The sequence below is a fragment of the Podarcis pityusensis genome (genome assembly GCF_964106645.2).
Source record: "Podarcis pityusensis genome assembly, chromosome: 10".
Lineage (NCBI taxonomy): Eukaryota > Metazoa > Chordata > Lepidosauria > Squamata > Lacertidae > Podarcis > Podarcis pityusensis.
In genome coordinates, this window is record NC_138035.1 from 6,430,891 (window position 1) to 6,451,452 (window position 20,562).

At 48.1% G+C, this 20,562-nt stretch overlaps 1 protein-coding gene across 1 annotated transcript in view; it reads right to left on the reverse strand.

The window, feature by feature from the left end:
* Window positions 1-1,612: 1,612 nt before the first annotated feature.
* Window positions 1,613-20,562, reverse strand: part of UBE2H (ubiquitin conjugating enzyme E2 H) — a 61,920-nt gene continuing 42,970 nt past the window's right edge. The window contains exons 4-7 of the mRNA XM_081023301.1: window positions 12,767-12,806; window positions 11,444-11,496; window positions 10,540-10,668; window positions 1,613-6,000 (exon numbers count right to left, since the gene is read on the reverse strand). Coding sequence (XP_080879427.1) covers window positions 5,876-6,000; window positions 10,540-10,668; window positions 11,444-11,496; window positions 12,767-12,806 — 347 coding nt within the window. The 3' untranslated portion in view covers window positions 1,613-5,875. The remainder of the gene's footprint in view (window positions 6,001-10,539; window positions 10,669-11,443; window positions 11,497-12,766; window positions 12,807-20,562) is intronic.

Sequence of the window (20,562 nt, forward strand, 5' to 3'; positions counted from 1 at the left end):
AGACAACATGGGGCTAGATGGGACAAGCAGCCTGATCACATGTAAGTCATCTTCCTGTGCTCCTTCCTGAGGTCGTGCCTCTTCAGGCAGGTGGCGCAAGATCTAGGAAAGCACGCAGAGCCAAAAACAACAGAGAAGGGTAGCGCATTGCCCTTCCAGTAGGAAGCAAAGGTCTCTGCAGAAAACACAGTTGTTCTTGAAAGAAGGTGCATGTTTCCTGCGATCGGAGCCTAAGGAGTGTGAAGGCAGGAGGACTGAGTATTTGAAAAAGCAAACCAACCAGAAGGGACGGCAGGTGTGGTTTCAAATGGTCATTCAAACCGAATGCCATCCAGATTATTTTAGACTGCAACCAATCCTGGTCCTGCTGTACTAGCTGCCAGTGAATTTCCGGCCCCAGTTCAAAATGCTGGTTTGGACCTATAAAGTCCTATGTGGCTCAGGATCCTTGTACCCCAGGGACTGCCTCTCCACACAGGAACCAACCCAGATCCTCCCATTGTCATCAGAGTCCTCCTCCATGAGAGGTCTAGGTGGTGACCTGGCACGAACAGACCTTCTCAGTGGTGGCTCCGAGCTTATGGAATGACTTCCCCAAGGGAGACTGGGCTGGCACCATCAATGCATATCTTGGGCACCAGGCAAAAACTATATTCATCAGGCCTTTTGGCTTTTAACTGAGGCCTTTTTGCATGGGCAGGATGTTTTTTTATGCAGTTTTAAAAATTGTCTTTTAGATATTTTTTGTGGTGGTTTAACGTGTGTATGTAAGTCGCTTTGAGTTACCATGGCAAAAACCAAATTTTTTTGTTGATCAACGATGACAACAACCCACATCAGCCCAGGCTAGCAAAGCGGATCGCGAGCTGCTGTTCCAATGATTTTGAGATATCATTTTGTTGAGCATTGAGCTAGCTCAACTCTTAAGAATTCCAGCACTGCAATTTTCCCACATCATCCCCTGAGCTTGCGCCCTGCCAGTTCCCATCTGTGACCATAACAAGTAACAATTTGTTGTTTTTTTGAAGTGGTCACTTACATATTGGGCTGGGATAGTTCGGTCTGTAAAGCATGAGACTCTTAATCTCAGGGACGTCGGATCAAACCCCATGTCGGGCAAAAGATTCCTGCGAACCTTGTAGCCTCTTTCAACTCTGCAATTCTAGGATTCTACATTCTTCAAAAGAAAAAAACCCCCAAAAACAGTGGGGGGAAATGAAAGTTCTGTGCTGGCAACTTGGGAATCAATATACAAAAATCCATTCATCGTCTTCACCATCCCATTTCCCCAAACCGTTTCCTCCACATTGCCCTCCTGCCTCCTTTTGTAAGGTCACAGGCAAAGCTGGCGCAAATGTGGATTTGTCACAAAAAGTACACCCAACCCACCGATTGGGACCTCATTTTAGGGGATGCGTATATCAGTACTGTATATCGAGTTAGGAGAGAATAGGTGCCACAGAATCAGAAAGTGGTTGGGGGGGGGAGAGGGAGAGATGCAATTTATTCCAAATTTTTAAAAGCCCTACGAAGCGTCGGCAGCAGCAGCAGTGACCCACACCCCCACTATATATCTCTCTCTCTCTCCTGGGGCAATTACCAGTCGAGGGGCCAAGGTATATACATATTTTATTTTTTAAAAAAGTTTACAGTTTCTTTAATTATACACAACTATTTTGAGAGGTTATAATTCTTAGAAGAGGCGATTGCCGTGGCGCCAGGCATGCCCACTAACATCATCACAATGCAAAGAGGATGGGGGGCGGGGGGTATAAGAGAGGAAGCGGAAATGAAAACGGGGGGGTGGGGGTGGGAACAAACCAGCCAAAAAAAAAACCCCGAAGGGGAAAAAAATCAAGGACTCGAATGGAAGGGGCTGGAGGCCCAGCTTACCTCTTCAAGTATTCACACAATATGTACCAAACACAGTCAGTAAAAGAAAAAGGAGGGAAGGAAAATGGCCATTTCTCATGCGGCAAGAGACTTCTGGCTCCAAGGTGCCACAGCAACTCAGACGAGCAAAAGGAAGCGAGCGAGCGAGAAAATATTATATATATATTTATATAAAACCAGCGCACGCTCAGATCACAGGAGTCGCCTTCGGACACTCCACACGTTTAACTACTTTATCTGTTCCAGATCTAGCTAGCACGGACCCTTCCCCAAGAGGATAAAAGCTTCACCCCCTCCCCTACGAACCCCCTTTTCTTTGTGGAAGTTCCCACCCGCTGCCCCAAAGGTAGGAAAATATCAACCAACCACACAAGCCGGGGAGCTTTGGGGTTTTTCTACAAGCTGACCTAGCCAACGAAAAGCTCCAGGGCCATTTGCTTTCGCCACCAGCCGTCACCTGGGTAAAACCCTGCGCCACTCTGATCCATGCTGCTCTCTGCCTCTGTTTCCCACGTCCCCTCTCTCTTATATCAAGCACAAGATGGTGTAGCAAGAACAACTAACAGAAGGTTGACAGGTGGACTTGGGAGACCGGCACGGTGAGCAGAGTGGGATAAAAACTGTGCTTCGGCAGTACGTCTCTGTGGGTGATTTAAGAGGCATTTTGAGGAAGAGGAGCAGGTCAAACACCAAAGTCGATGTGGGAGGTTTTGTCTACCGGTGCCGAAACACTCAAAAAGCACAACAGACTTTTACGGGTGGGGAGGGAGAAGGGCAATAGCCGGTGCAAGCACTTTGAGATCCCATCAGAGTGTGTTCATGTTAACAAGGCAACTCACAACAAACACACACAGCTTTGCAGCTTCCCAGGGGCGGCTGCGTTGGGAGTTGGGTCTGAAGCCTGAAAGGTGGTTTTCAAAAGGAACGCGGGCGTTTCGGAAGGGACGGCAAGGGGACTGGGGACTGGTGACTGGAAGTGGCCTTTCCATCTGGGTCTGGCTGAGAGCGGAGCAGCTCTGCGAGCAAAGGGGATCTGGGCAGGCCGAAAAGAGAGAGGGGGACAGAAGGAACTGCGCTTAAATCAGTGGTACCAGAGGAGAAGGGAGCCTGGTCTAGTTAACTCATAAGGTCGGTCCTCACAAATTCATCTTTCCAGGTGGATCCCATTCCACTAAGGGCGTTTTGCCAGCCTTCCCTGACACCCGGAAAGTAAATGCAGAAGAAGAGATCTTTGCACCTGCAACGCACAAACAAGGGGTCCGATCAAACAGGAATTGCGAAAATGGGTCTTTTGCACCCCAGGGGCAAAGTGTGTGGATGTTGGGAGGGGATATAGAGGAGAGTCGGTGCTGCCTTTTCTTGGGGTGGGTGGGATTCCATTTAACATGGACCATGTCTGCGTTTGGAACCGCTTCCGTGCGTTCAATTTAAAAGCCAGGACTGTTGAAATCAAGAACGGGTGTTTGCTTAGGAGAAAAGAGCTGTGTACGTCAGAGTTGTTAAAAACTGTGCACCAGGATTGAGATTCTTTTTTTTTTCCCCCCAAGGAAAAAGTTACCTGCGTAAAGTAAAGGGAATTAGAACACTAATATTTGTATATACAATATTGAAAAAATACAATTTATTTCGTTTAAATTGGTACCACCATCACCACTGCCACCTCAGCACTCAAAATCTATACCTAAATAGCACCTAAGAGGCCACCACACAAGCAGAGGGCATCTCTAAGGCCAGCTTCGCCAACTTTGTGCCCTCCGCAGGTTGCTGGGACTACAACTCCCATGAGCCTCAGCCAGCACGCTGGCGGGGGCTGATGGGAATTGTAGTCCATCGACCTCTGGAAGGCACGGGGTTGGTGAAGGCTGGTCTCAGGAGCCCTGCAGCAGTAACAGAGCTCTCCCCACGTTCCTCCAGAGTCAAGGAAATGGCACAGAGTTACATGTTCCATATTAATACTAACCCACCTGCCCCCCCAAACAAGCCAGACTTGCTTAAAGGAGAGAACTTCAGCTCAGCTACTATAACCACATTACTGTTTTGTTTTTTTTTTAATTTAGAAAGAAAGAAAGAAAATAAAAGGTTCATGGTTGTTGTTGGTTTTTTTTCTTCATGCCCGTAATTCAACTTCTTGGTATGCTTTTGCTTTATTAAAGGAAAATGATCATGCCAAAGTTAAATTCTACTTTACATAAGATCTTTTCAAAAGGGGTGGGGGGAAAGCAAACTGATTAGGCTTTAAGATTGTACTCTCTCGACGCGTCTTCCCCTCGCACCCCAGAACAATCCGCAAAATTCTGACGGCGTTTCAGGGGAATCTGGGAAGGAAATACAACGGACTGGGCTTAGCTTGATATTCAGAATTCTGCTCAAATTTAAATTCCGTTTACTGCCCCCACCCCGCCCCACCCACAGACATTGCACCAAAACTGCCCTCCCCACATCCTGTCCAAAAAGAAAAAGGAAAAAAAACTCTTTACAAATACATCAGAGGTAATGTCCAGATTGCAAAATCCACATTTTGCCGGGCGTCTTCCTTGCCGTTATCCATGTTCAAGTAACATCAGCATCCCAGGTAGGCATTCAACGTATGAGGGGGGTTCTCTTACCATTCCATTTTGGGGGGAGGGGGGACAGGGTGGAGGGGAAGAGAGAAGGAACATTTGTGTGTTCAAAAAACGCCCAAGAAATGAAAAGGGAGGAAGAATCTAATTCGGAAGAAAATCTCTGAAACCAGCACTCTTATTATCAATTCCCCTTCCAAAACAACAAAAAACCAGACCCACTTCCTAAGCCCATTATATTAGATTTTCCTAGATTGTCTGGCCTGCTTTATAGAAGGGCCACAAGTGAGCAAAGGAAGGAAGGAACTAGCAAACTTGGGAGACCACCGATGGAGGTCGTGATCAGCGGCAACTCGGGTGGGGTGGGGGGCAATGAAACTGTCCATGGGCTTGCAGCGCTCTTGACAAATCCGACTTGTAAGAAGACCTCTCCGGAGAAGGTCATGGGCACAGTGCTTGAAGAGACATCAATGAGTGGAATAATCACAACTGCCAGTGGTTTTAACAGCGGGGCCAAAAATGGATTGGGTGTGACGCGCTCCAGGAAAGCTAAGCCAAAGTTGGACTCTGCTTGCTTTCTGTCCCTTAAGAGTAGTAACAGCAACAGAGGCAGATGGACACCGGGGATCCAGACCAGTAAAGTTGACTTTTGACTGTCCAGTCGCAGGTTTTCAAAAGGTCCCCCAAGCAAACCGGACCAATCGCCAGTCTCTAGCGGCAGGGCAGGAAGTCCGCGCAAAATGTTCTTTAAGCCAAAGAAAGGCGCCTTTGTCAGAACCACTTCGAAGAACTCGGCGTATTCTGGCGACGGTGTTTCGTTTCTTAAAAATGCAACTCCGTTTAAAGTGTAAAGCGGCCGAGCTGAATCGAAAGGGCACCTTTCCGACTTCACTGCCTCTCGCGTTTATCCCCCGATATTTCTCTCCGACGTTCTGCAAGCGCTGCTCGGCTTTTGCATCTGAGGGTGTCCTGCCATCTTTGGAACCATTAATAATAATAATAATAATAATAATAAAAGTGGGGGGCAGGGAGGAAAAAAAAGGGAACATCCAGACCCTCTCCCTAGCAAAGCAGCTGTATTTTTGTGTTTTGTTTTTTAGGTTGACAGTTCAGTAGCCCACAAGTTGCCCTTGCTCAAATGGAATTATAAACGGATGCCTCGCATGCATCTGGGCTGCATATTGCTACCAAGTGGAATGTGGGAAATGCGCTACGATGCACTTTTGGGCTCTGAGAAATGACCAAAAGAAATCAAGATCTAAAGGGTGATATATATATATGTATATATATCTCAATGCTATTATTCATAAAAACCTTGTTTAGTAATAAAAAATTGCTTTGTTTAAATATGAATATTATAGTCTGCTTCTCAGCGCGTGGTTAGGAAGTCAGTCTCTCTGAAAAGCAGGGTGCTGCTTCTACTACAACTCCATATCCTGGGCCTCGTCCTCTGAAAAGTCAGACATGGAGCTCTCCGAAGAGCTGTCCCCAGTGCCTTCTTCCTGCTCTTTTAGCGCTTCCTCTGTTGCATATTTCTGAATGTATTCTGGATGGGGTGAAAGAGAAAGGTGGGGGCAGGGGAAGAAAAAGAGGGACGATCAACATACACACTAAAGGAACACCCTGAGGTCCCTCAAAACAACATGGCCAGGCAGACCACAAACTGCTTCTGGACACCTTAATGTGCTTTTTCGACATGCCTGCACGTGCCCGCCCACCAAAATGACCCCCAGATTTCAGCAAGGACAACCCCTTGCTCAAACATTAGTACTTGTCTGAAAAATCTTTAAAAGCAAGAATTTAAGAAATTATAGTAATAATAATAAAAAACAGTCAACATTTGCACCTGTGATAATCTTGCCCGTTTTTCATGTGCTTTTGTGCCTTCCAGTGTACCGTATTTTTCACTCTATAAGACGCACTTTTCGCCTCCTAAAAAGGGGAAATGTGTGTGCATCTTATGGAGTGAATGCAGGCGGGAGGCTCTGCTCAGTGCTCCCTTTAAAGAGCACCGTGGAGCGTGTGTGCGGCTCTTGGGGGCTTTCCCCGAGGAGGGAGAAGGGCTGCGCGGCTCTTGGGGGAGCCTTCATCCTGCTGCCCCGAAGAGGCTTTGCGCGGCTATCCCAGATGCCAGATCCCTCTTGCTGTTCTGGCTTCTGGAATTCAGAATATTTTATTTACTGCAGTTATAACCCCACCTTCCTCTCCAAAGAGATCCTGTAACTGGTTCTCCCCCTCCTTATTTGACCCCAACCACAACCCTGTGAGGTAGGGTTAGCGCCCAGCGGTTCTCAACCTGTGGGTCCCCAGATGTTGTTGGACTACAACTCCCATCATCCCTGAGCTCTGGCCTTGCTAGTTAGGGGTGATGGGAGTAGTAGTTCAACAACATCTGGGGACCCACAGGTTGAGAAAGGCTGGGTTAGGCTTAAGGGCAGTGCCTGGCCCCCCAAGCGAACTTTGTGGCAGAGTGGGGATTTCAACCCTGGTCTCTCAGGTCCTAGTCCGATGCCCTAACCAGTACACCACCACTGGCGTAAGACAGCTGGGACTCTCATGACGTGCTCGGCTTGGGAACACATCTCTGTGCAAAACACAGAAAAGTCCTGAAGCTGGAGGGGGTGGGAAGAGCGAGGAAAGGCTCAGCAGAGCACGCCGTAAATGGATGGAGAGGGTAGAAACCTTCAAAACTGTAGGGAGGTGCAGAAACACGTTTCTGAATTATTTCTAAAGCACATGCGTGTTCTGGGTACTGGACATCAAACAGGACAGAAGGCAGAGATTGCAAGCCTGAGGGGAGGGGCCTAAGACATACCAAGAGACACAAGGACTGGGGAGAGGAGGGGGGCAGAAGAGATAGTGGAATGAGACCAGTTAGCGGGAAAACGACAGAGTCAAGACATGAGTTTTTTAAAGCCTGGTGTCTAACTATAAAAATGGGAGGATGGATTCCAGGAAGTTAGGAGCACCAATGGTGGGGGAGCAGCAGGACAGGTGGGGAGCAGACAGGGGAGCTCCCAGAAAATCAGTATTCTGTGTTTTGTTTTACACAACAGGAGAGCATTCAGAAAAGTGGCACACACCCTCCTGCTGAGCTCTGAAGTGGTACAGTCCACCGGTTCCCTCTGTGTCAAGTAATCTAGCAGGGCTCTCTGCGTGTTCTCAATGCGCTGGGTGATGCTCAGAACTAGCCGCTGGGTGCAAATCTCCTAGGACAGCTCCATTCATCGCCTCAGACTCTCAAATATGTCTTTTGGTGTGTGTCAGAACAACCCACAGCCCGTATCCCTTCTTGAAAAAAGCCATTCAGCAAAAAAGGGCTTCCAGTTTCAGGAAGCTGAACCAATTACTATATAGCCCAGGAAGGATGCGTGTTATGAAGCTCCATGTTAAGAAAAGATGCTCAGCGGCCTGTGGGTGTCGTATCTACGCAAATGAGGCCTCAATCTCACAGCCTGCCTCTCAGTGCCGGTGGGACAAGAGCTCACTCTGCACCCGAGAGAGACCCGGGAGGAGGAACGGCTACTAAAGATTGCTGCCTGCTTCTCCAAAATGTGGCCCAGCTGTGTCAGAATTCGTCTGAGCAGGCCTAAGCGCAATTGCCTCTCTCTAGAGAACTGGAGAAGGCAACCGTCACAGAAGTACTTGCCACTGACCATCTACTGCTGCGACCAGTTAAGAGGCAGGTTTCCTGAATTCTAGCTCCAACACATTGTGGGCTGATTCCTCTAAGCCAACGGGGCCTTGCGGTCCCTCCCCCAGGGGTACACCAGAACGACTTCTACGGCTCCGTCAGTTAAAAAGGGAAGACGAGATAAATTATGCATTTACAGAACCTTGTCTCCCAGCGCAGAGGAGCTGCTGCAACTCAAGGCATCGGCGCAGAGGCTATTTTTAAGCGCCACTGTCGCCAGAAAGCTCTTTGCATCATGTCAGTGCCTGAGCAACTCCCAACTTGTAGCTGCCTGCCTGGCACGCAACTGGGGTGTGTGGGGAGAGGTGTGGCAGGGCATCCCAGGTCTACCAGCTGATGTCATGCATAGCAAAGCTAAAACAAGGGATATTTTCATAGTGGCGGTGATGATGGGGAGTGGCTGTGGAAGTCCCAGATTGATTTTGATGTTGCATACTCAGTGGTGTAGCAGGGAAAAGGACACAACTGTCCATTAGTTCTTTCTCTCACCAGTCTTACACACATCTTGGGTTGGGGGCAATTCTTCTCTCTCCCCTAGCTAGTGTAGTGGAAGTTATAGCACCCTTTTGATAGCCTACAACCTGTCAAAGGTAAAGGTAAAGGACCCCTGACAGTTAAGTCCAGTAGTGAATGACTCTGGGGTTGCAGCACTCATCTCGCTTTACTGGCCAAGGGAGCCGGCGTTTGTCCGCAGACAGTTTTTCCGGGTCATGTGGCCAGCATGACTAAGCCGCTTCTGGCGAAACCAGAGCAGCACATGGAAACGGCGTTTACCTTCCTGCCGGAGTGATACCTATTTATCTACTTGCACTTTGATGTGCTTTCGAACTGCTAGGTTGGCAGGAGCAGGGAATCAGCAACAGGAGCTCACCCCATTGCGGGGATTCGAACCGACGACCTTTCAATCGGCAAGCCCAAGGCTCAGTGGTTTACACCACAGCGCCACCCGCGTCCCACAACCTACAACCTGTAAAAACCATCAAAGGGAGTGTGAAAGGATATCCTTGGAAGAATCTGCTTGTTCATGCTCTATTACGAATGTGTCAAGGAGGTTTGTGCGGGGAAAACCCCAGCCTTGAGCTAGCCTGAGATAAAGTAGGCTCCCTGTTATTCGCACTGAACTGAGCATTCAGCTCAATCCAGGCCTACTCTGCCTCTGAGATTGTGACTTACCGCATTTTTCGCTCTATAAGACGCACTTCCCCCTCCTAAAAAGTAAGGGGAAATGTGTGTGCGTCTTATGGAGCGAATGCAGGCGGGAGGCTCTGCTCAGAGCTCCCTTTAAAGAGCCACGTGGAGCATGTGTGCGGCTCTTGGGGGCTTTTCCCTGAGGAGGGAGGACCGCCCTTCTCCCTCCTCGGGGAAAAGCCCCCCAAGACCCGCACACACACTCCATGCACTCTTTAAAGGGAGCGCGGCTCTTGGGGGAGCCTTAGCCGCATGCAGCCTCTCCCGGGCAGGGGATGAAGGCTCCCCTTGCCCGGGAGAGGCTGCACGCGGCTATCCCATAAGCCAGGACAGCAAGCTTGCTGTCCTAGCTTATGGGATTCAGACCCCCCCCGCCCCCGTTTTCCTCTTCCAAAAACTAGGTGTGTCTTATGGTCTGGTGCGTCTTATAGAGTGAGAAATTCCTACACATGTGCAAAGCTAAGGTGAGGGAATGCCTTTCTATAAGACCATGCAATTTATAGGCCTGTTGTTGGCATCTGTCTTGTCTCGAGAGACAAGGGAGTGCACCTCTGGGGATGAAGTCAAACCGCTGCATCAGCAGCACTGAAGTGACCTCTTCCTGGGGAGCAAGCCTGGGCAGCGTGTGTGGAGGTCCTGGGCTGCATAGACGACAAGACCCCCCTCCCCAAGCCTCACTGATGTGGTCCAAAGGAAAGCAGAGGAAGACGTTTGGCACCAGCTGGGCTGCAGGAGTTGCTGGAAGGAGTTGTGCTAAGATCTCCCCTTTCATAGGTTCTCCAGCGGCCACTGTTATTTATTTATTTATTGAATTGAATTGAATTATTTGCTACGACTAAATAAAGTTGCTTTAAACATCACTGTGGTGTGGTTACACAAGAAATCCACCACGCTAGACACTGGTTCACCAAACCGAAGCTTGCTTGTTGCCCTGTTTTGCTTGTTTCGTAACTGAGCAAGCCTCCTTTTCCCAAAATAAGGCCTGGTGATTTCCCCCTTTCCTTTTAAGGCTAGCTGGCCTCTCCCAAGTGAGATGGACACCTCAGTTAGACGTTGCTTCCCTTCACCTGGGAGGTTAGCAACTGGCTTGCCAAAGCCGCAGCATAAGCAAGACAACACACGAGTTCTTCAGACCCAAATGCTCTCCGCGACAAAGTTCCAAGACAGGCTGCTAATGGTTTCTCGTGCTTCGAAAGCCCTTACCTTTAATTTTCTGTTTGTATTCTTCTGGTCGGTGAAGGTACATGGCTGCCGCGTCACCATTAAGGGGATCTATGGGGTTGGGATACGCCAGCAACTGGGGCAGGAACGACTCAAATATATTGGTAAGATCTGAAAATCATCAACACAAAAAGAATTTGACATGTAACGCCTGAAGCTGGCCTTCAAAAGAGCCATTTGACATGATCTCTACTACCACTACAACATCTATTCGACGAAAGCGGCTATGCCCCCACCTCACAGGACTTACCATTCCAGTAAGAGGGAACCAGTAAGATGGCCCTGCTCACCCAGACAGCCGGCTAGCTGATCTTATCTATCAATCAATCTATTATTTCCTGCCTTCCTTTCAAGGAGTTCAGTGTGGTGAACATGCATCTCCATATTATCCTCACACAACAACCTTGTGAGGTAGGTTAGGCTGAGGGTTGGTGACTGGCCACCCAGCGAGCTTCAAGGCTGAGTAGGGATTTGCTCATCCTTTGTACGTGGGGGAAGTAAATGCTCACTCTTTTAAAACTATCCTATTGCTAGAGTACCGCTTGTGAAGGTCTGCATGTCAGCTGAATTCGTTTAACACAATTTAAATGAATGTTAATGAATATGCCAACTCTGTTTTGGTACTACAGAAGTAACTGAAGTAATCTTCGTTGTCCTTGAGAGCATTAACCCCTGGGATGCCAAATTCTAGAGCGTGCTATGCTCAAGGTTAAAGAGGTCCTAAAATGGGTGCCAGCGTTGCAATGGGGAGGGACTCTTGCAATCTGCACACTTCAAAGCACATGTGCAAGACTGTGCTCTCAGACAACAAGCTAAAATATGTGTGCGCGCACATCCACCCCTTGTATAGTACAAAACCACCGACGCCATACATTTCTTAACTCACCATAGAGAGCTGTCCAAGTCTGATTAATTACATCTAGACATACAGTTCCTGACCTGAAAGAGACAAACAAGGGTTGACTTCCATTTGCAGTTAGGCAGTGCTGGTCTGGTACAGCAGCTACACAAGTTCAGATCTTCCCTTCCCTATTAACACCCAGTACGTTTCACGAAAGTGGAAGCGGGCAAAAAAAGCAGACTGGAATCTACAGGAAGACCTTTGGGAGACTGGAAAGGTTTATGGCACCCAGTGGTTTACCTAGTTCACTTCCCCAAAATTAAGTTGCTGAAACACAGAAAGGGTGTGTGTGTGTGTGTGAGAGAGAGAGAGAGAGAGAAGAAGAAGAAGAAGAAGAAGAAAAAAGAAAGATGTAGGACTTGAAATATGAGCAACAGCGTTAATTATTAAGATAAATAGGTTAAAATGGATGTATTGAATAGTTTACGTGAAATTACGCAGCATTCAAGGGTAAATATGGTAACCATGGAAGGGGAGGATGGGAAGACAACGGATAAAGTAATTTATGGTCTATGTTAAAATCTGTAAAGGGTTTGTTTTTTGGGGGGGCGTGAAAAATCAAGAAAGAAGAAGGAAGGAAGGAAGGAAGGAAGGAAGGAAGGAAGGAAGGAAGGAAGGAAGGAAGGAAGGAAAATTCAGGAGTAGATTTTTTGTGTAAAAAGACAGCTCACTTCTGGTACTGAAAAGAGTCCCAGGGCTGAGCAGGTGCTGTTATTGCCTCTGGCTCCAGTTGGTAGACTTTGATCCTGCAAGCTGGAAGCCTGCCCACAGGTAGGCTAGAGCATTTGACCCAGTCTTAACCAAGAGGGCCCCCAAAGCCACAGTTTACATGGATTACATATAAATGCCTATCCACACAGACTGATAAATCCAGACAATATGAACTTGGGTTACCATTTTAAGCCATAGCGCTTAATCTTCCATTTAGCCCTGCAGGGCACAGGGTTTAGCCAAAATTGTGCCCGGACTGAGCAACCTGCCTGATGCTGGAACCCTAAATTGAGTCTCAAGAATCTTCTAAAACATTAAGGAGCTCCCCAGTAGATAACAGAAAATGGAAAGGGTTCTCTAAGGGCAGGGTGTTTGAAAACTTGCATAAGCCCCTGACTTCTTGCCTTATCCTCAACAGAGAGGGTGAATAAATTGGTCTTTACCATCTTTCCTTCTTTTTTTAAAAAAAATCTTAACTCATCACATATCCATTCTCTTCCCCTTCCTGAATTAGAAAAGAAGCTATGCACTGAGGTTAAGAGATAACCCTCCCCCCTAAATAATTTTGTTTAGTACAAAACATCTTCAATCACTTACGCTTCGTCAATATTGGGATGGAAAATTTTATTCATGAATCCTGCAATGGAGACAAACAAAGGAGATGTTAGCCACCTTTATCACCGTTACCTTTTATTTACTTAAGAAAACTTATATATGATTGTAGTGAAGCCTCTAAGTGGTTTACAAGAAACATTAAAATGATCAATAAAAAAAGTTGAAAACACTGAAAAGTAATTAAAATTAACTGTTGAAAAAAAAGATCAAAACAAATCAACATCTACATTTCCGGACAGGCTTGCCTAAATGAAAGTATTTTAAGGAATGTTGTTGTGCTGAACAACTAAAAAAATGGCATGCATGTCCCTAGTTTTGTTCTGGTGAAAGTCACGGGTCCCTAAAGCAAAATGTGTTGCTCCGCTCCTGAATTCTGTCATTCACGCATGGAAAGGAAGGGTGGAAGAATCAAAAACTACAGTTTCCCATTTGAAGTTGAGCAAAACCTATTGTCAGCCAAGCACCACCAATGCAGATGGGGGCTGGCTTTGGAGACGTTGCAGACTAGAGGCGCTCAAGAAATCAGAAATCACCGCATTATGTTCACTGCATCTCATAAAGCCCACCTTAACACATCACGCTGAGATGCATTGGTTGGGAGTTCCCAAGGCTTATTAAGAGAGACACAATTCACTGATTTGCGCTTCCCAGAACCTTAGTAGCGGCCCCTGTCTGAAGCCCAAAAATGGCTGCAGGCTCAGCATCTGTATCCATTTCCATGAAAACCATTAGGTAAAGGTAAAGGTACCCCTGACCATTAGGTCCAGTCGTGACTGACTCCGGGGTTGCGGCACTCATCTCGCTTTATTGGCCGAGGGAGCCGGCGTACAGCTTCTGGGTCATGTGGCCAGCAGGACTAAGCCGCTTCTGGCGAACCAGAGCAGCGCACGGAAATGCTGTTTACCTTCTTGCCGGAGTGGTACCTATTGATCTACTTGCGCTTTGACGTGCTTTTGTACTGCTAAGTGGACAGGAACAGGGACTAAGCAACGGGAGCTCACCCCGTCGCAGGGATTCGAACCGCCAACCTTCTGATCGGCAAGTCCTAGGCTCTGTGGTTTAACCCACAGCGCCACCCGCGTCCCTTGAAAACCATTAGCCAGTGACTGAATGCAGGTGGGCCTGCTCTGTGAACTTAACTCTCCTGGGCTGCATATTTACTATGGCTATGTGCTAATCTGATGCTGATTTAACGAGAAGCCGACATGCAAGACTCAACACTTGTGCCACTGAAAGGTGCATGTGTTCCTCTGTTTTTGGAAAACTCGACCCTACGCGTCACTTCCAAATCACAGGAGCTGCTGCTGCCAAACTCTAGAATTCCTGGCTCACAAACACAGGAAAGCAGCTGGGGTTTCAGAATTCTTGTCCACCTTGAACCCATGGCCTGAGGGTTATCAGACAGGGGCCATTGCCAAATCTACCACATTCCAGGCCATTTGGCAGGTGAAGAGCTTTACGTAGCAACAGAAAGCAAAAGAGCAGGATGCAGGCATCACAGGCTAGTAACCTCCCTTTACACGGGAGAGGAGGAGACTGCAGCAGTGCTGTAAGACATGTAAATATTCAAGAGCAGAGGACTTGACTGCCACATCTTCGTTCTAGTCCTCCATCTTCTTTTAGGTAAAGGGACCCCTGACCATTAGGTCCACTCGGGGCCGACTCTGGGGTTGCGGCGCTCATCTCGCTTTACTGGCCGAGGGAGCCGGCGTACAGCTTCCAGGTCATGTGGCCAGTATGACTAAGCCGCTTCTGGCAAACCAAAGCAGCGCACGGAAATGCCGTTTACCTTCCCACTGGAGCGGTACCTATTTATCTATTTGCACTTTGACGTTCTTTCGAACTGTTTGGTTGGCAGGATCTGGGACCGAGCAACAGGAGCTCACCCTGTCGCGGGGATTCGAACCGCCGACCTTCTGATCAGCAAGCCCTAGGCTCTATGGTTTAACCCACAGCGCCACCCGCATCCTCTTTTACCAACTCCCAATTAAGCTTGCCCTGCAACTGGTTTGCCCCTTGGGCTCTGTCCAACTCGAGTCACTATTTAGGTGAAATGTGCACACCAGCTCCCTGAATCTGTGCTTGGTCACCTAGGATCCAGTGCCAAGCGGATACTTCTTGAAGGCCTTGCAATTGGGACTTCCTGGTCTGACCCGTAACTGCCATGGCATGGGGGGGGGGGCAAGAGTCCAGCTGACTGGGTGAGCCAGAGGCAGCTGCTATACACCTCTTGGGAACTGAAGGTCAAGTTCTTCCCTGCACTGGGTTTTTTTGTTTTGGTTTGACGTCCCCTCAATCCCCATCCAGAACAGAACGCGCGAGCAACGGAACAGGGTGAGGGACATACACCCTCGCATGGAATCGTGTCGGCATTTTGCCTTGTGCTTTTGACAAGCAGGAAGACACTTTTCGGGAGTGCTGGACACGTTCTTGCCAGCCCATTCCAAAAGCACAGCAAGCACGGCCATTAATGTTCCAACAGCCTCATCAGATGATCAGGAGTACTGGCTGGCTGTCCTGTGACCTGCTATGAGCATCCAAGCCGCTCACCCGGTACTCTGCTTGCACATATTATTATTATCTTCTTCTCCCTCCACCTCAAACAGTGTTTCTGTCTCCCCACCCTACCACCACGGATGTTGAGAGATTCTCACAGGTGGAAGACTACCCGGGCAGAAATCTAGCATGCCCCTTCCACAGCAGGGCACATACAATTGCCAGGTTGGAGGCGAGGGTGTGCTCAAGGCTTCAGGATCAGGCCCGCCTCCTTCCAGTCCTGAACTGGGTTCTTTTACTTCCTGCCTTACAAGCAACAAGGGCTGACATCCAGTCCTATGGGGAAAAGCTCTACAGCACTACAGAGGTCAGCCAAAACCTTCCCACTGCCACTGCTGGCAGTCCCCTCCAATTCAGATGCACCAGATGGAGAGAGCAGTTATTATTGCAGTATATTGTGGAACTCGTTTCTAGCTGAGGTCACACTGAGGACTTCCTCCCTGTTGAACTTCCGCCATTTATTCAAGACTTAAAAAATAAGAAGGCTTTTAAATCTGATTTTTGTAGAATGCTCACCCCAGGTAGACTCGCCTGGTGCCTTCATTACAAATCATTAGGTACCAGGCAAAAACATTCCTCTTCACCCAGACCTCTGGCTCATTAAACAATCTATGGCCTTTTCAACTGGGAGGAGGTTACTGCTTGTGACCATGATGTGTATTTTTGTGTTTTTATATTGTAAATTGCCATGTGATCCTCGGATGAAGGGCGACAGAGAAATTTAGTAAGTAAAAACAACAAGTATTCATTTTCAGTCTTGGTGCATCAGGTCTCCTGCACACCCCTTAGAGAAGACGGATTAAGCGGTATACAAATTGTTGAAATAAACAAATAATAAACAGAATTGCTAGCCCTGGCAGAAAAACAGCCCGGAGGCAGGGCACAGTTTTCTCGTCTTCTCATTGAAAATAATAATTATGAGGAACAACAGACCACCCACATCTTGTGGACATATTAGCCAGCCTTCTGAAGTCAGTATTATAACCATTATCACCACCACAAACAATAAAAAGAAGCTGGGATGGGTTTTGTGGCGAAGCCTGGTGGGATTGTACAATTATAACTCAGTGAATATTAGAATTAAATATTTCTATTTTCACTCGCTGCTGCTGGCTGACAGGGTACCCAGCAAACAGACTCCTGTACCTGCATTATTTCCCCCGCCTTCTGCAATACGCTATGAGTATCGTTAACTAAGGTTTATAATCCAAGTACAAACCTTGGCGGAGAAGCAATCTTTAACCACGGCCCATGAACAATGGTTAAGTTGCTGGGCTCCATTCGCACATAACACCGAGCCATGGTTTAGCACATCATCCACAGTTTACACAACATACTCCTATTCTTTTCTATACGGGGTAATTCACAGAGTGTCCTCCTATTACAAAAAAATAAAATGTAAAAAGCAGCAGAAAGGCACTTTTTATCATTGATGTTTATGTCAACCATCCGGTCATGTGAATCTGGTTCTGTAAGCTACACTGAGAGCTTTTAAAGTCCAAAGGTGGGGTATAAATCCCTTGATTTAAACGCATATATATTTATATGCCCCAATCATGGATCACTGCCTTGCCATGGCGAAGGGGCTTGAATAACTCAGAGAAGCTATGAGCTATGCCGTGCAGGGCCACCCAAGATGGACAGGTCATAGTGGAGAGTTTTGACCAAACGTGATCCACCTGGAGCAGGAACCAGCAAGCCACTCCAGTATCCCTGCCAAGAAAACTCCATGGACAGGCATACAAATTTCCCAGTAGTGATGTATGGAAGTGAGAGCTGGACCATAAAGAAGGCTGATCGCCGAAGAATTGATGCTTTTGAATTCTGGTGCTGGAGGAGACTCTTGAGAGTCCCGTGGACTGCAAGAAGATCAAACCTCTCCATTCTGAAGGAAATCAGCCCTGAGTGCTCACTGGAAGGACAGATCCTGAAGCTGAGGCTCCAAGACTTTGGCCACCTCATGAGAAGAGAAGACTCCCTGGAAAAGACCCTGATGTTGGGAAAGATGGAGGGCACAAGGAGAAGGGGACGACAGAGGACGAGATGGTTGGACAGTGTTCTGGAAGCTACCAGCATGAGTTTGACTAAACTGCGGGAGGCAGTGGAAGACAGGAGTGCCTGGCGTGCTCTGGTCCAGGGGGTCACAAAGAGGCAGACACGACTAAACGACAACATATTTATATCCATTTATACGCATTTATATCCCTTGGTTACGCAGAGTGACCAAGGAGAAAAAGGTTCAGTCTTCAAGGGCTGGGATCAATCAGGGAAGGTAGCCCTCCATCCCAGGAATTCCATGGGGTGGCTGCCAAGGGGACTGCTACCCTTGGGGGGGCGCTGTTGTGCCAAGGGCAAAACCAGCCCTCCAGTACCAACTAGATGCTGGATCTGCGCCCACACACAACCTGTGAAGTGTGTATGGGGTGGGAGAATGTGCGTTTGTGCAGAGGTGCACTGCACTCCCAAAGCTCTCAATGGACACCTCCACTTGACAAGCTGCCCATCACAATGACAGGCATTTGCAGCACAAACAGTAATTAGCAGCAGCAATGCCTGGGAAGCAATTAGCATCTCGTCACCACAGAGACCTGCCACCTTTTTCTGCCCGATTACCTTGGGTTCCCTCGCTGAAAAGCTGGTGGTGCCTCTCTTAATGAGGTACTGAGCAGCGCAGGCTGGTTCAGGGAGTCTAGACAGAGCCTCACGCCGCCGCCGTCCCTCTTCCCGGCCACCAGCCTCCCAACCTCCTCCGTTATCAGAGCTCTTTTGAAAAATAAATAAAAGGATCTTTTTATAGAATCCGTATGGAGGGAGAGAGAGAGAGAGAGGCTCTGGGAGGCAGGCAGGCGACTCTGCTGAGTCTCTGAGAGGTCCAAGCAGAGGCACAAAGCCAAACTTGCAGAAGGGCAAGCTGTCCTGGCAGCGAGGCTGGAGCCAGAGGCAGACCTGCAAGGAGGCCAGTTAAGAGGCAATGGCTTCAGGCAATGAATGTGTCACACTATTAAAGGCGGTGAAGATAAGAGGGGGAGACACCTGAGCCGTGGGGACCACAATTCCCCAAGGAAGTTCTTCTACGTCACAAGGCCCCTCCGTCACCACCTGCCTTTCTGCAAAGAAGGGTGGCAACCCTGCCGCTTATATCAAAATTTCTCAAACTTGGGTATCTGACTGTTTTTTCAGACTACAGTTCCCATCATCCCTGACCACTGATTTTGCTCATTAGGGATGATGGGAGTTGTAGTCCAAAAAACCCAGCCCGAAACCCAAGTTTGGCTTGACTACCCTACGTTCTCCTACAAATGGACCTTGAGCTTATTTTGGAGGTTCTAGCAGGGGAACGCAGCTATCGTATACCCTTGACCGAAGGACGGTACACTCCTTCTGAGGGATGGTCGTCCTCTTCCACCGAGCACGCAGCTTCGGGAGGGATGGACATGGAGTGGTGAGGGAGGAAGGGGACACCCGCCTAGCCAGCCCGATCAGCCAAATCAACCCTGGCGATCAATGGGGTGACAGATGTCGCAGCCAGATCGCCCTCACATCCAAAAACATTACAAATTTAAGGATGTCCAGGATAATTCACCACACCTGTAAGAAGCGGTGGCAGAAACTTTTTAATCTATTATCATCTCCTGCCACAACTGGAACAAATAAAGCCAACTCACGAGGAGTTAAAGAGACATGCAAAGCGGGCACATCTAAGACAAAATCTAAGCGCCTATCTGAGAAAACAACTCCAAGCGTGATCAAAGAAACTATGCCATCCACGGCCATACCCCATCAGAGCCCTTCCAGGGCATCTCCAAAAACCGCAGATAGAAGCGAGTCGGTGACCCTAAACATCGATGTGAATTCACTGCAGGATCGGCTAGCTTTGTGTCCAAAAAAAAGGATGGAAATTGGTTCTAATTCCTCAAAAGCTTGTTTTGGCCAATTATCCAAAGCTGTTGGGCCCATGTGCTGGGATGGATCGCCTGAAGCACCTCCTGTCCATTTTAAATGGTATTTTACCAGGGGTGGTAAAAACATCTGACACAGTTGCCACAGGGTACTTATATCAAGACAGTCACTCGGTACGAGCTCTGATCACGTTTCTAGATCATAACCTGGCAAATTTTATTTTTAGAGCAAGAAATCTATTCAAACACGAAAGGATAGAGCTACTAAGAATTTTTGAAAACAGAGCACCAACAGCTCCCCTCGTGACTCCCAGGGGTGACAGGATGCTCGGAACAGAGGATCAAAAAGAAAAAACCTAATTTGGGAAACGCTGGTTTATAGGCATCAGCCAGGGCTGAGGACTCTGGAGCCCCACTCGATGTTAGGACTTCAAAGCCCATCAGCCATAGCAGCAAGCATGGCCAAGGGTGATGGGAGTTGTAGTCCTGAGGCTCCTCACCCCTGCTATAAACCTCCCATGGCTTTTGCCCTCTCCTCCTCAGGCACTGAATCTTGCCTGCAGCCATCGCTGCTTGGCGTCCCTCCCTTCTCTTATGAAACCCTCCAACAGGAATCCTGCATCCTTGCTCCTCATTGCCACCTCGTCCTCCTCTTGGCTGCAACACATCTGGGACCACTTCCCTGGCCTTGCCACTCTGGAGGTTCTTGGCTCCTCTCTCTCGTCCCTAACATCTACGAGCCACAATGTCTATGTTCTACCATCACTTAGGGTGGCAAGAAGCCTCTGGACGCCAGCTGCTGGGCATCACAAATAGAAGGGGTGCAGATGTGCTCAACTTCTGCTTGGGTTGTTTGGGCTATGAGAATAGGATGCTGTACTAGATGAGTCACTGGCCTTAACCCAGCAAGGCTGTTCTTACTATCTTATTCTCTGGCCTAGCTGAACCCTCTGTCAGCTTCTCTTAACACGGGCTTTCGGCGCCAGCTGTTGCTCTGGGCGCTACTTCTCGGTGCTTCCACACGGGCTTTGCTGCTTCACACAGCGCTGCTCTCACATTAATTTTTTTTAAAAAAATTGTATAGTATAGTATTTATTTTTTTGCACAACATGGATAGATCTTTTCAAAATGAGAGCAGGAGCATCAAGTGATACTGAGGAGAATCCTAGTTGAGATCATCTTCTTGTTGTTGTTTTTTTAGGTAAAAGGGCCCCCTGACCACTAGGTCCAGTCATGGCCGACTCTGGGGTTGCGGCGCTCAACTTGCTTTATTGGCCGAGAGAGCCGGTGTACAGCTTCTGGGTCATGTGGCCAGAATGACTA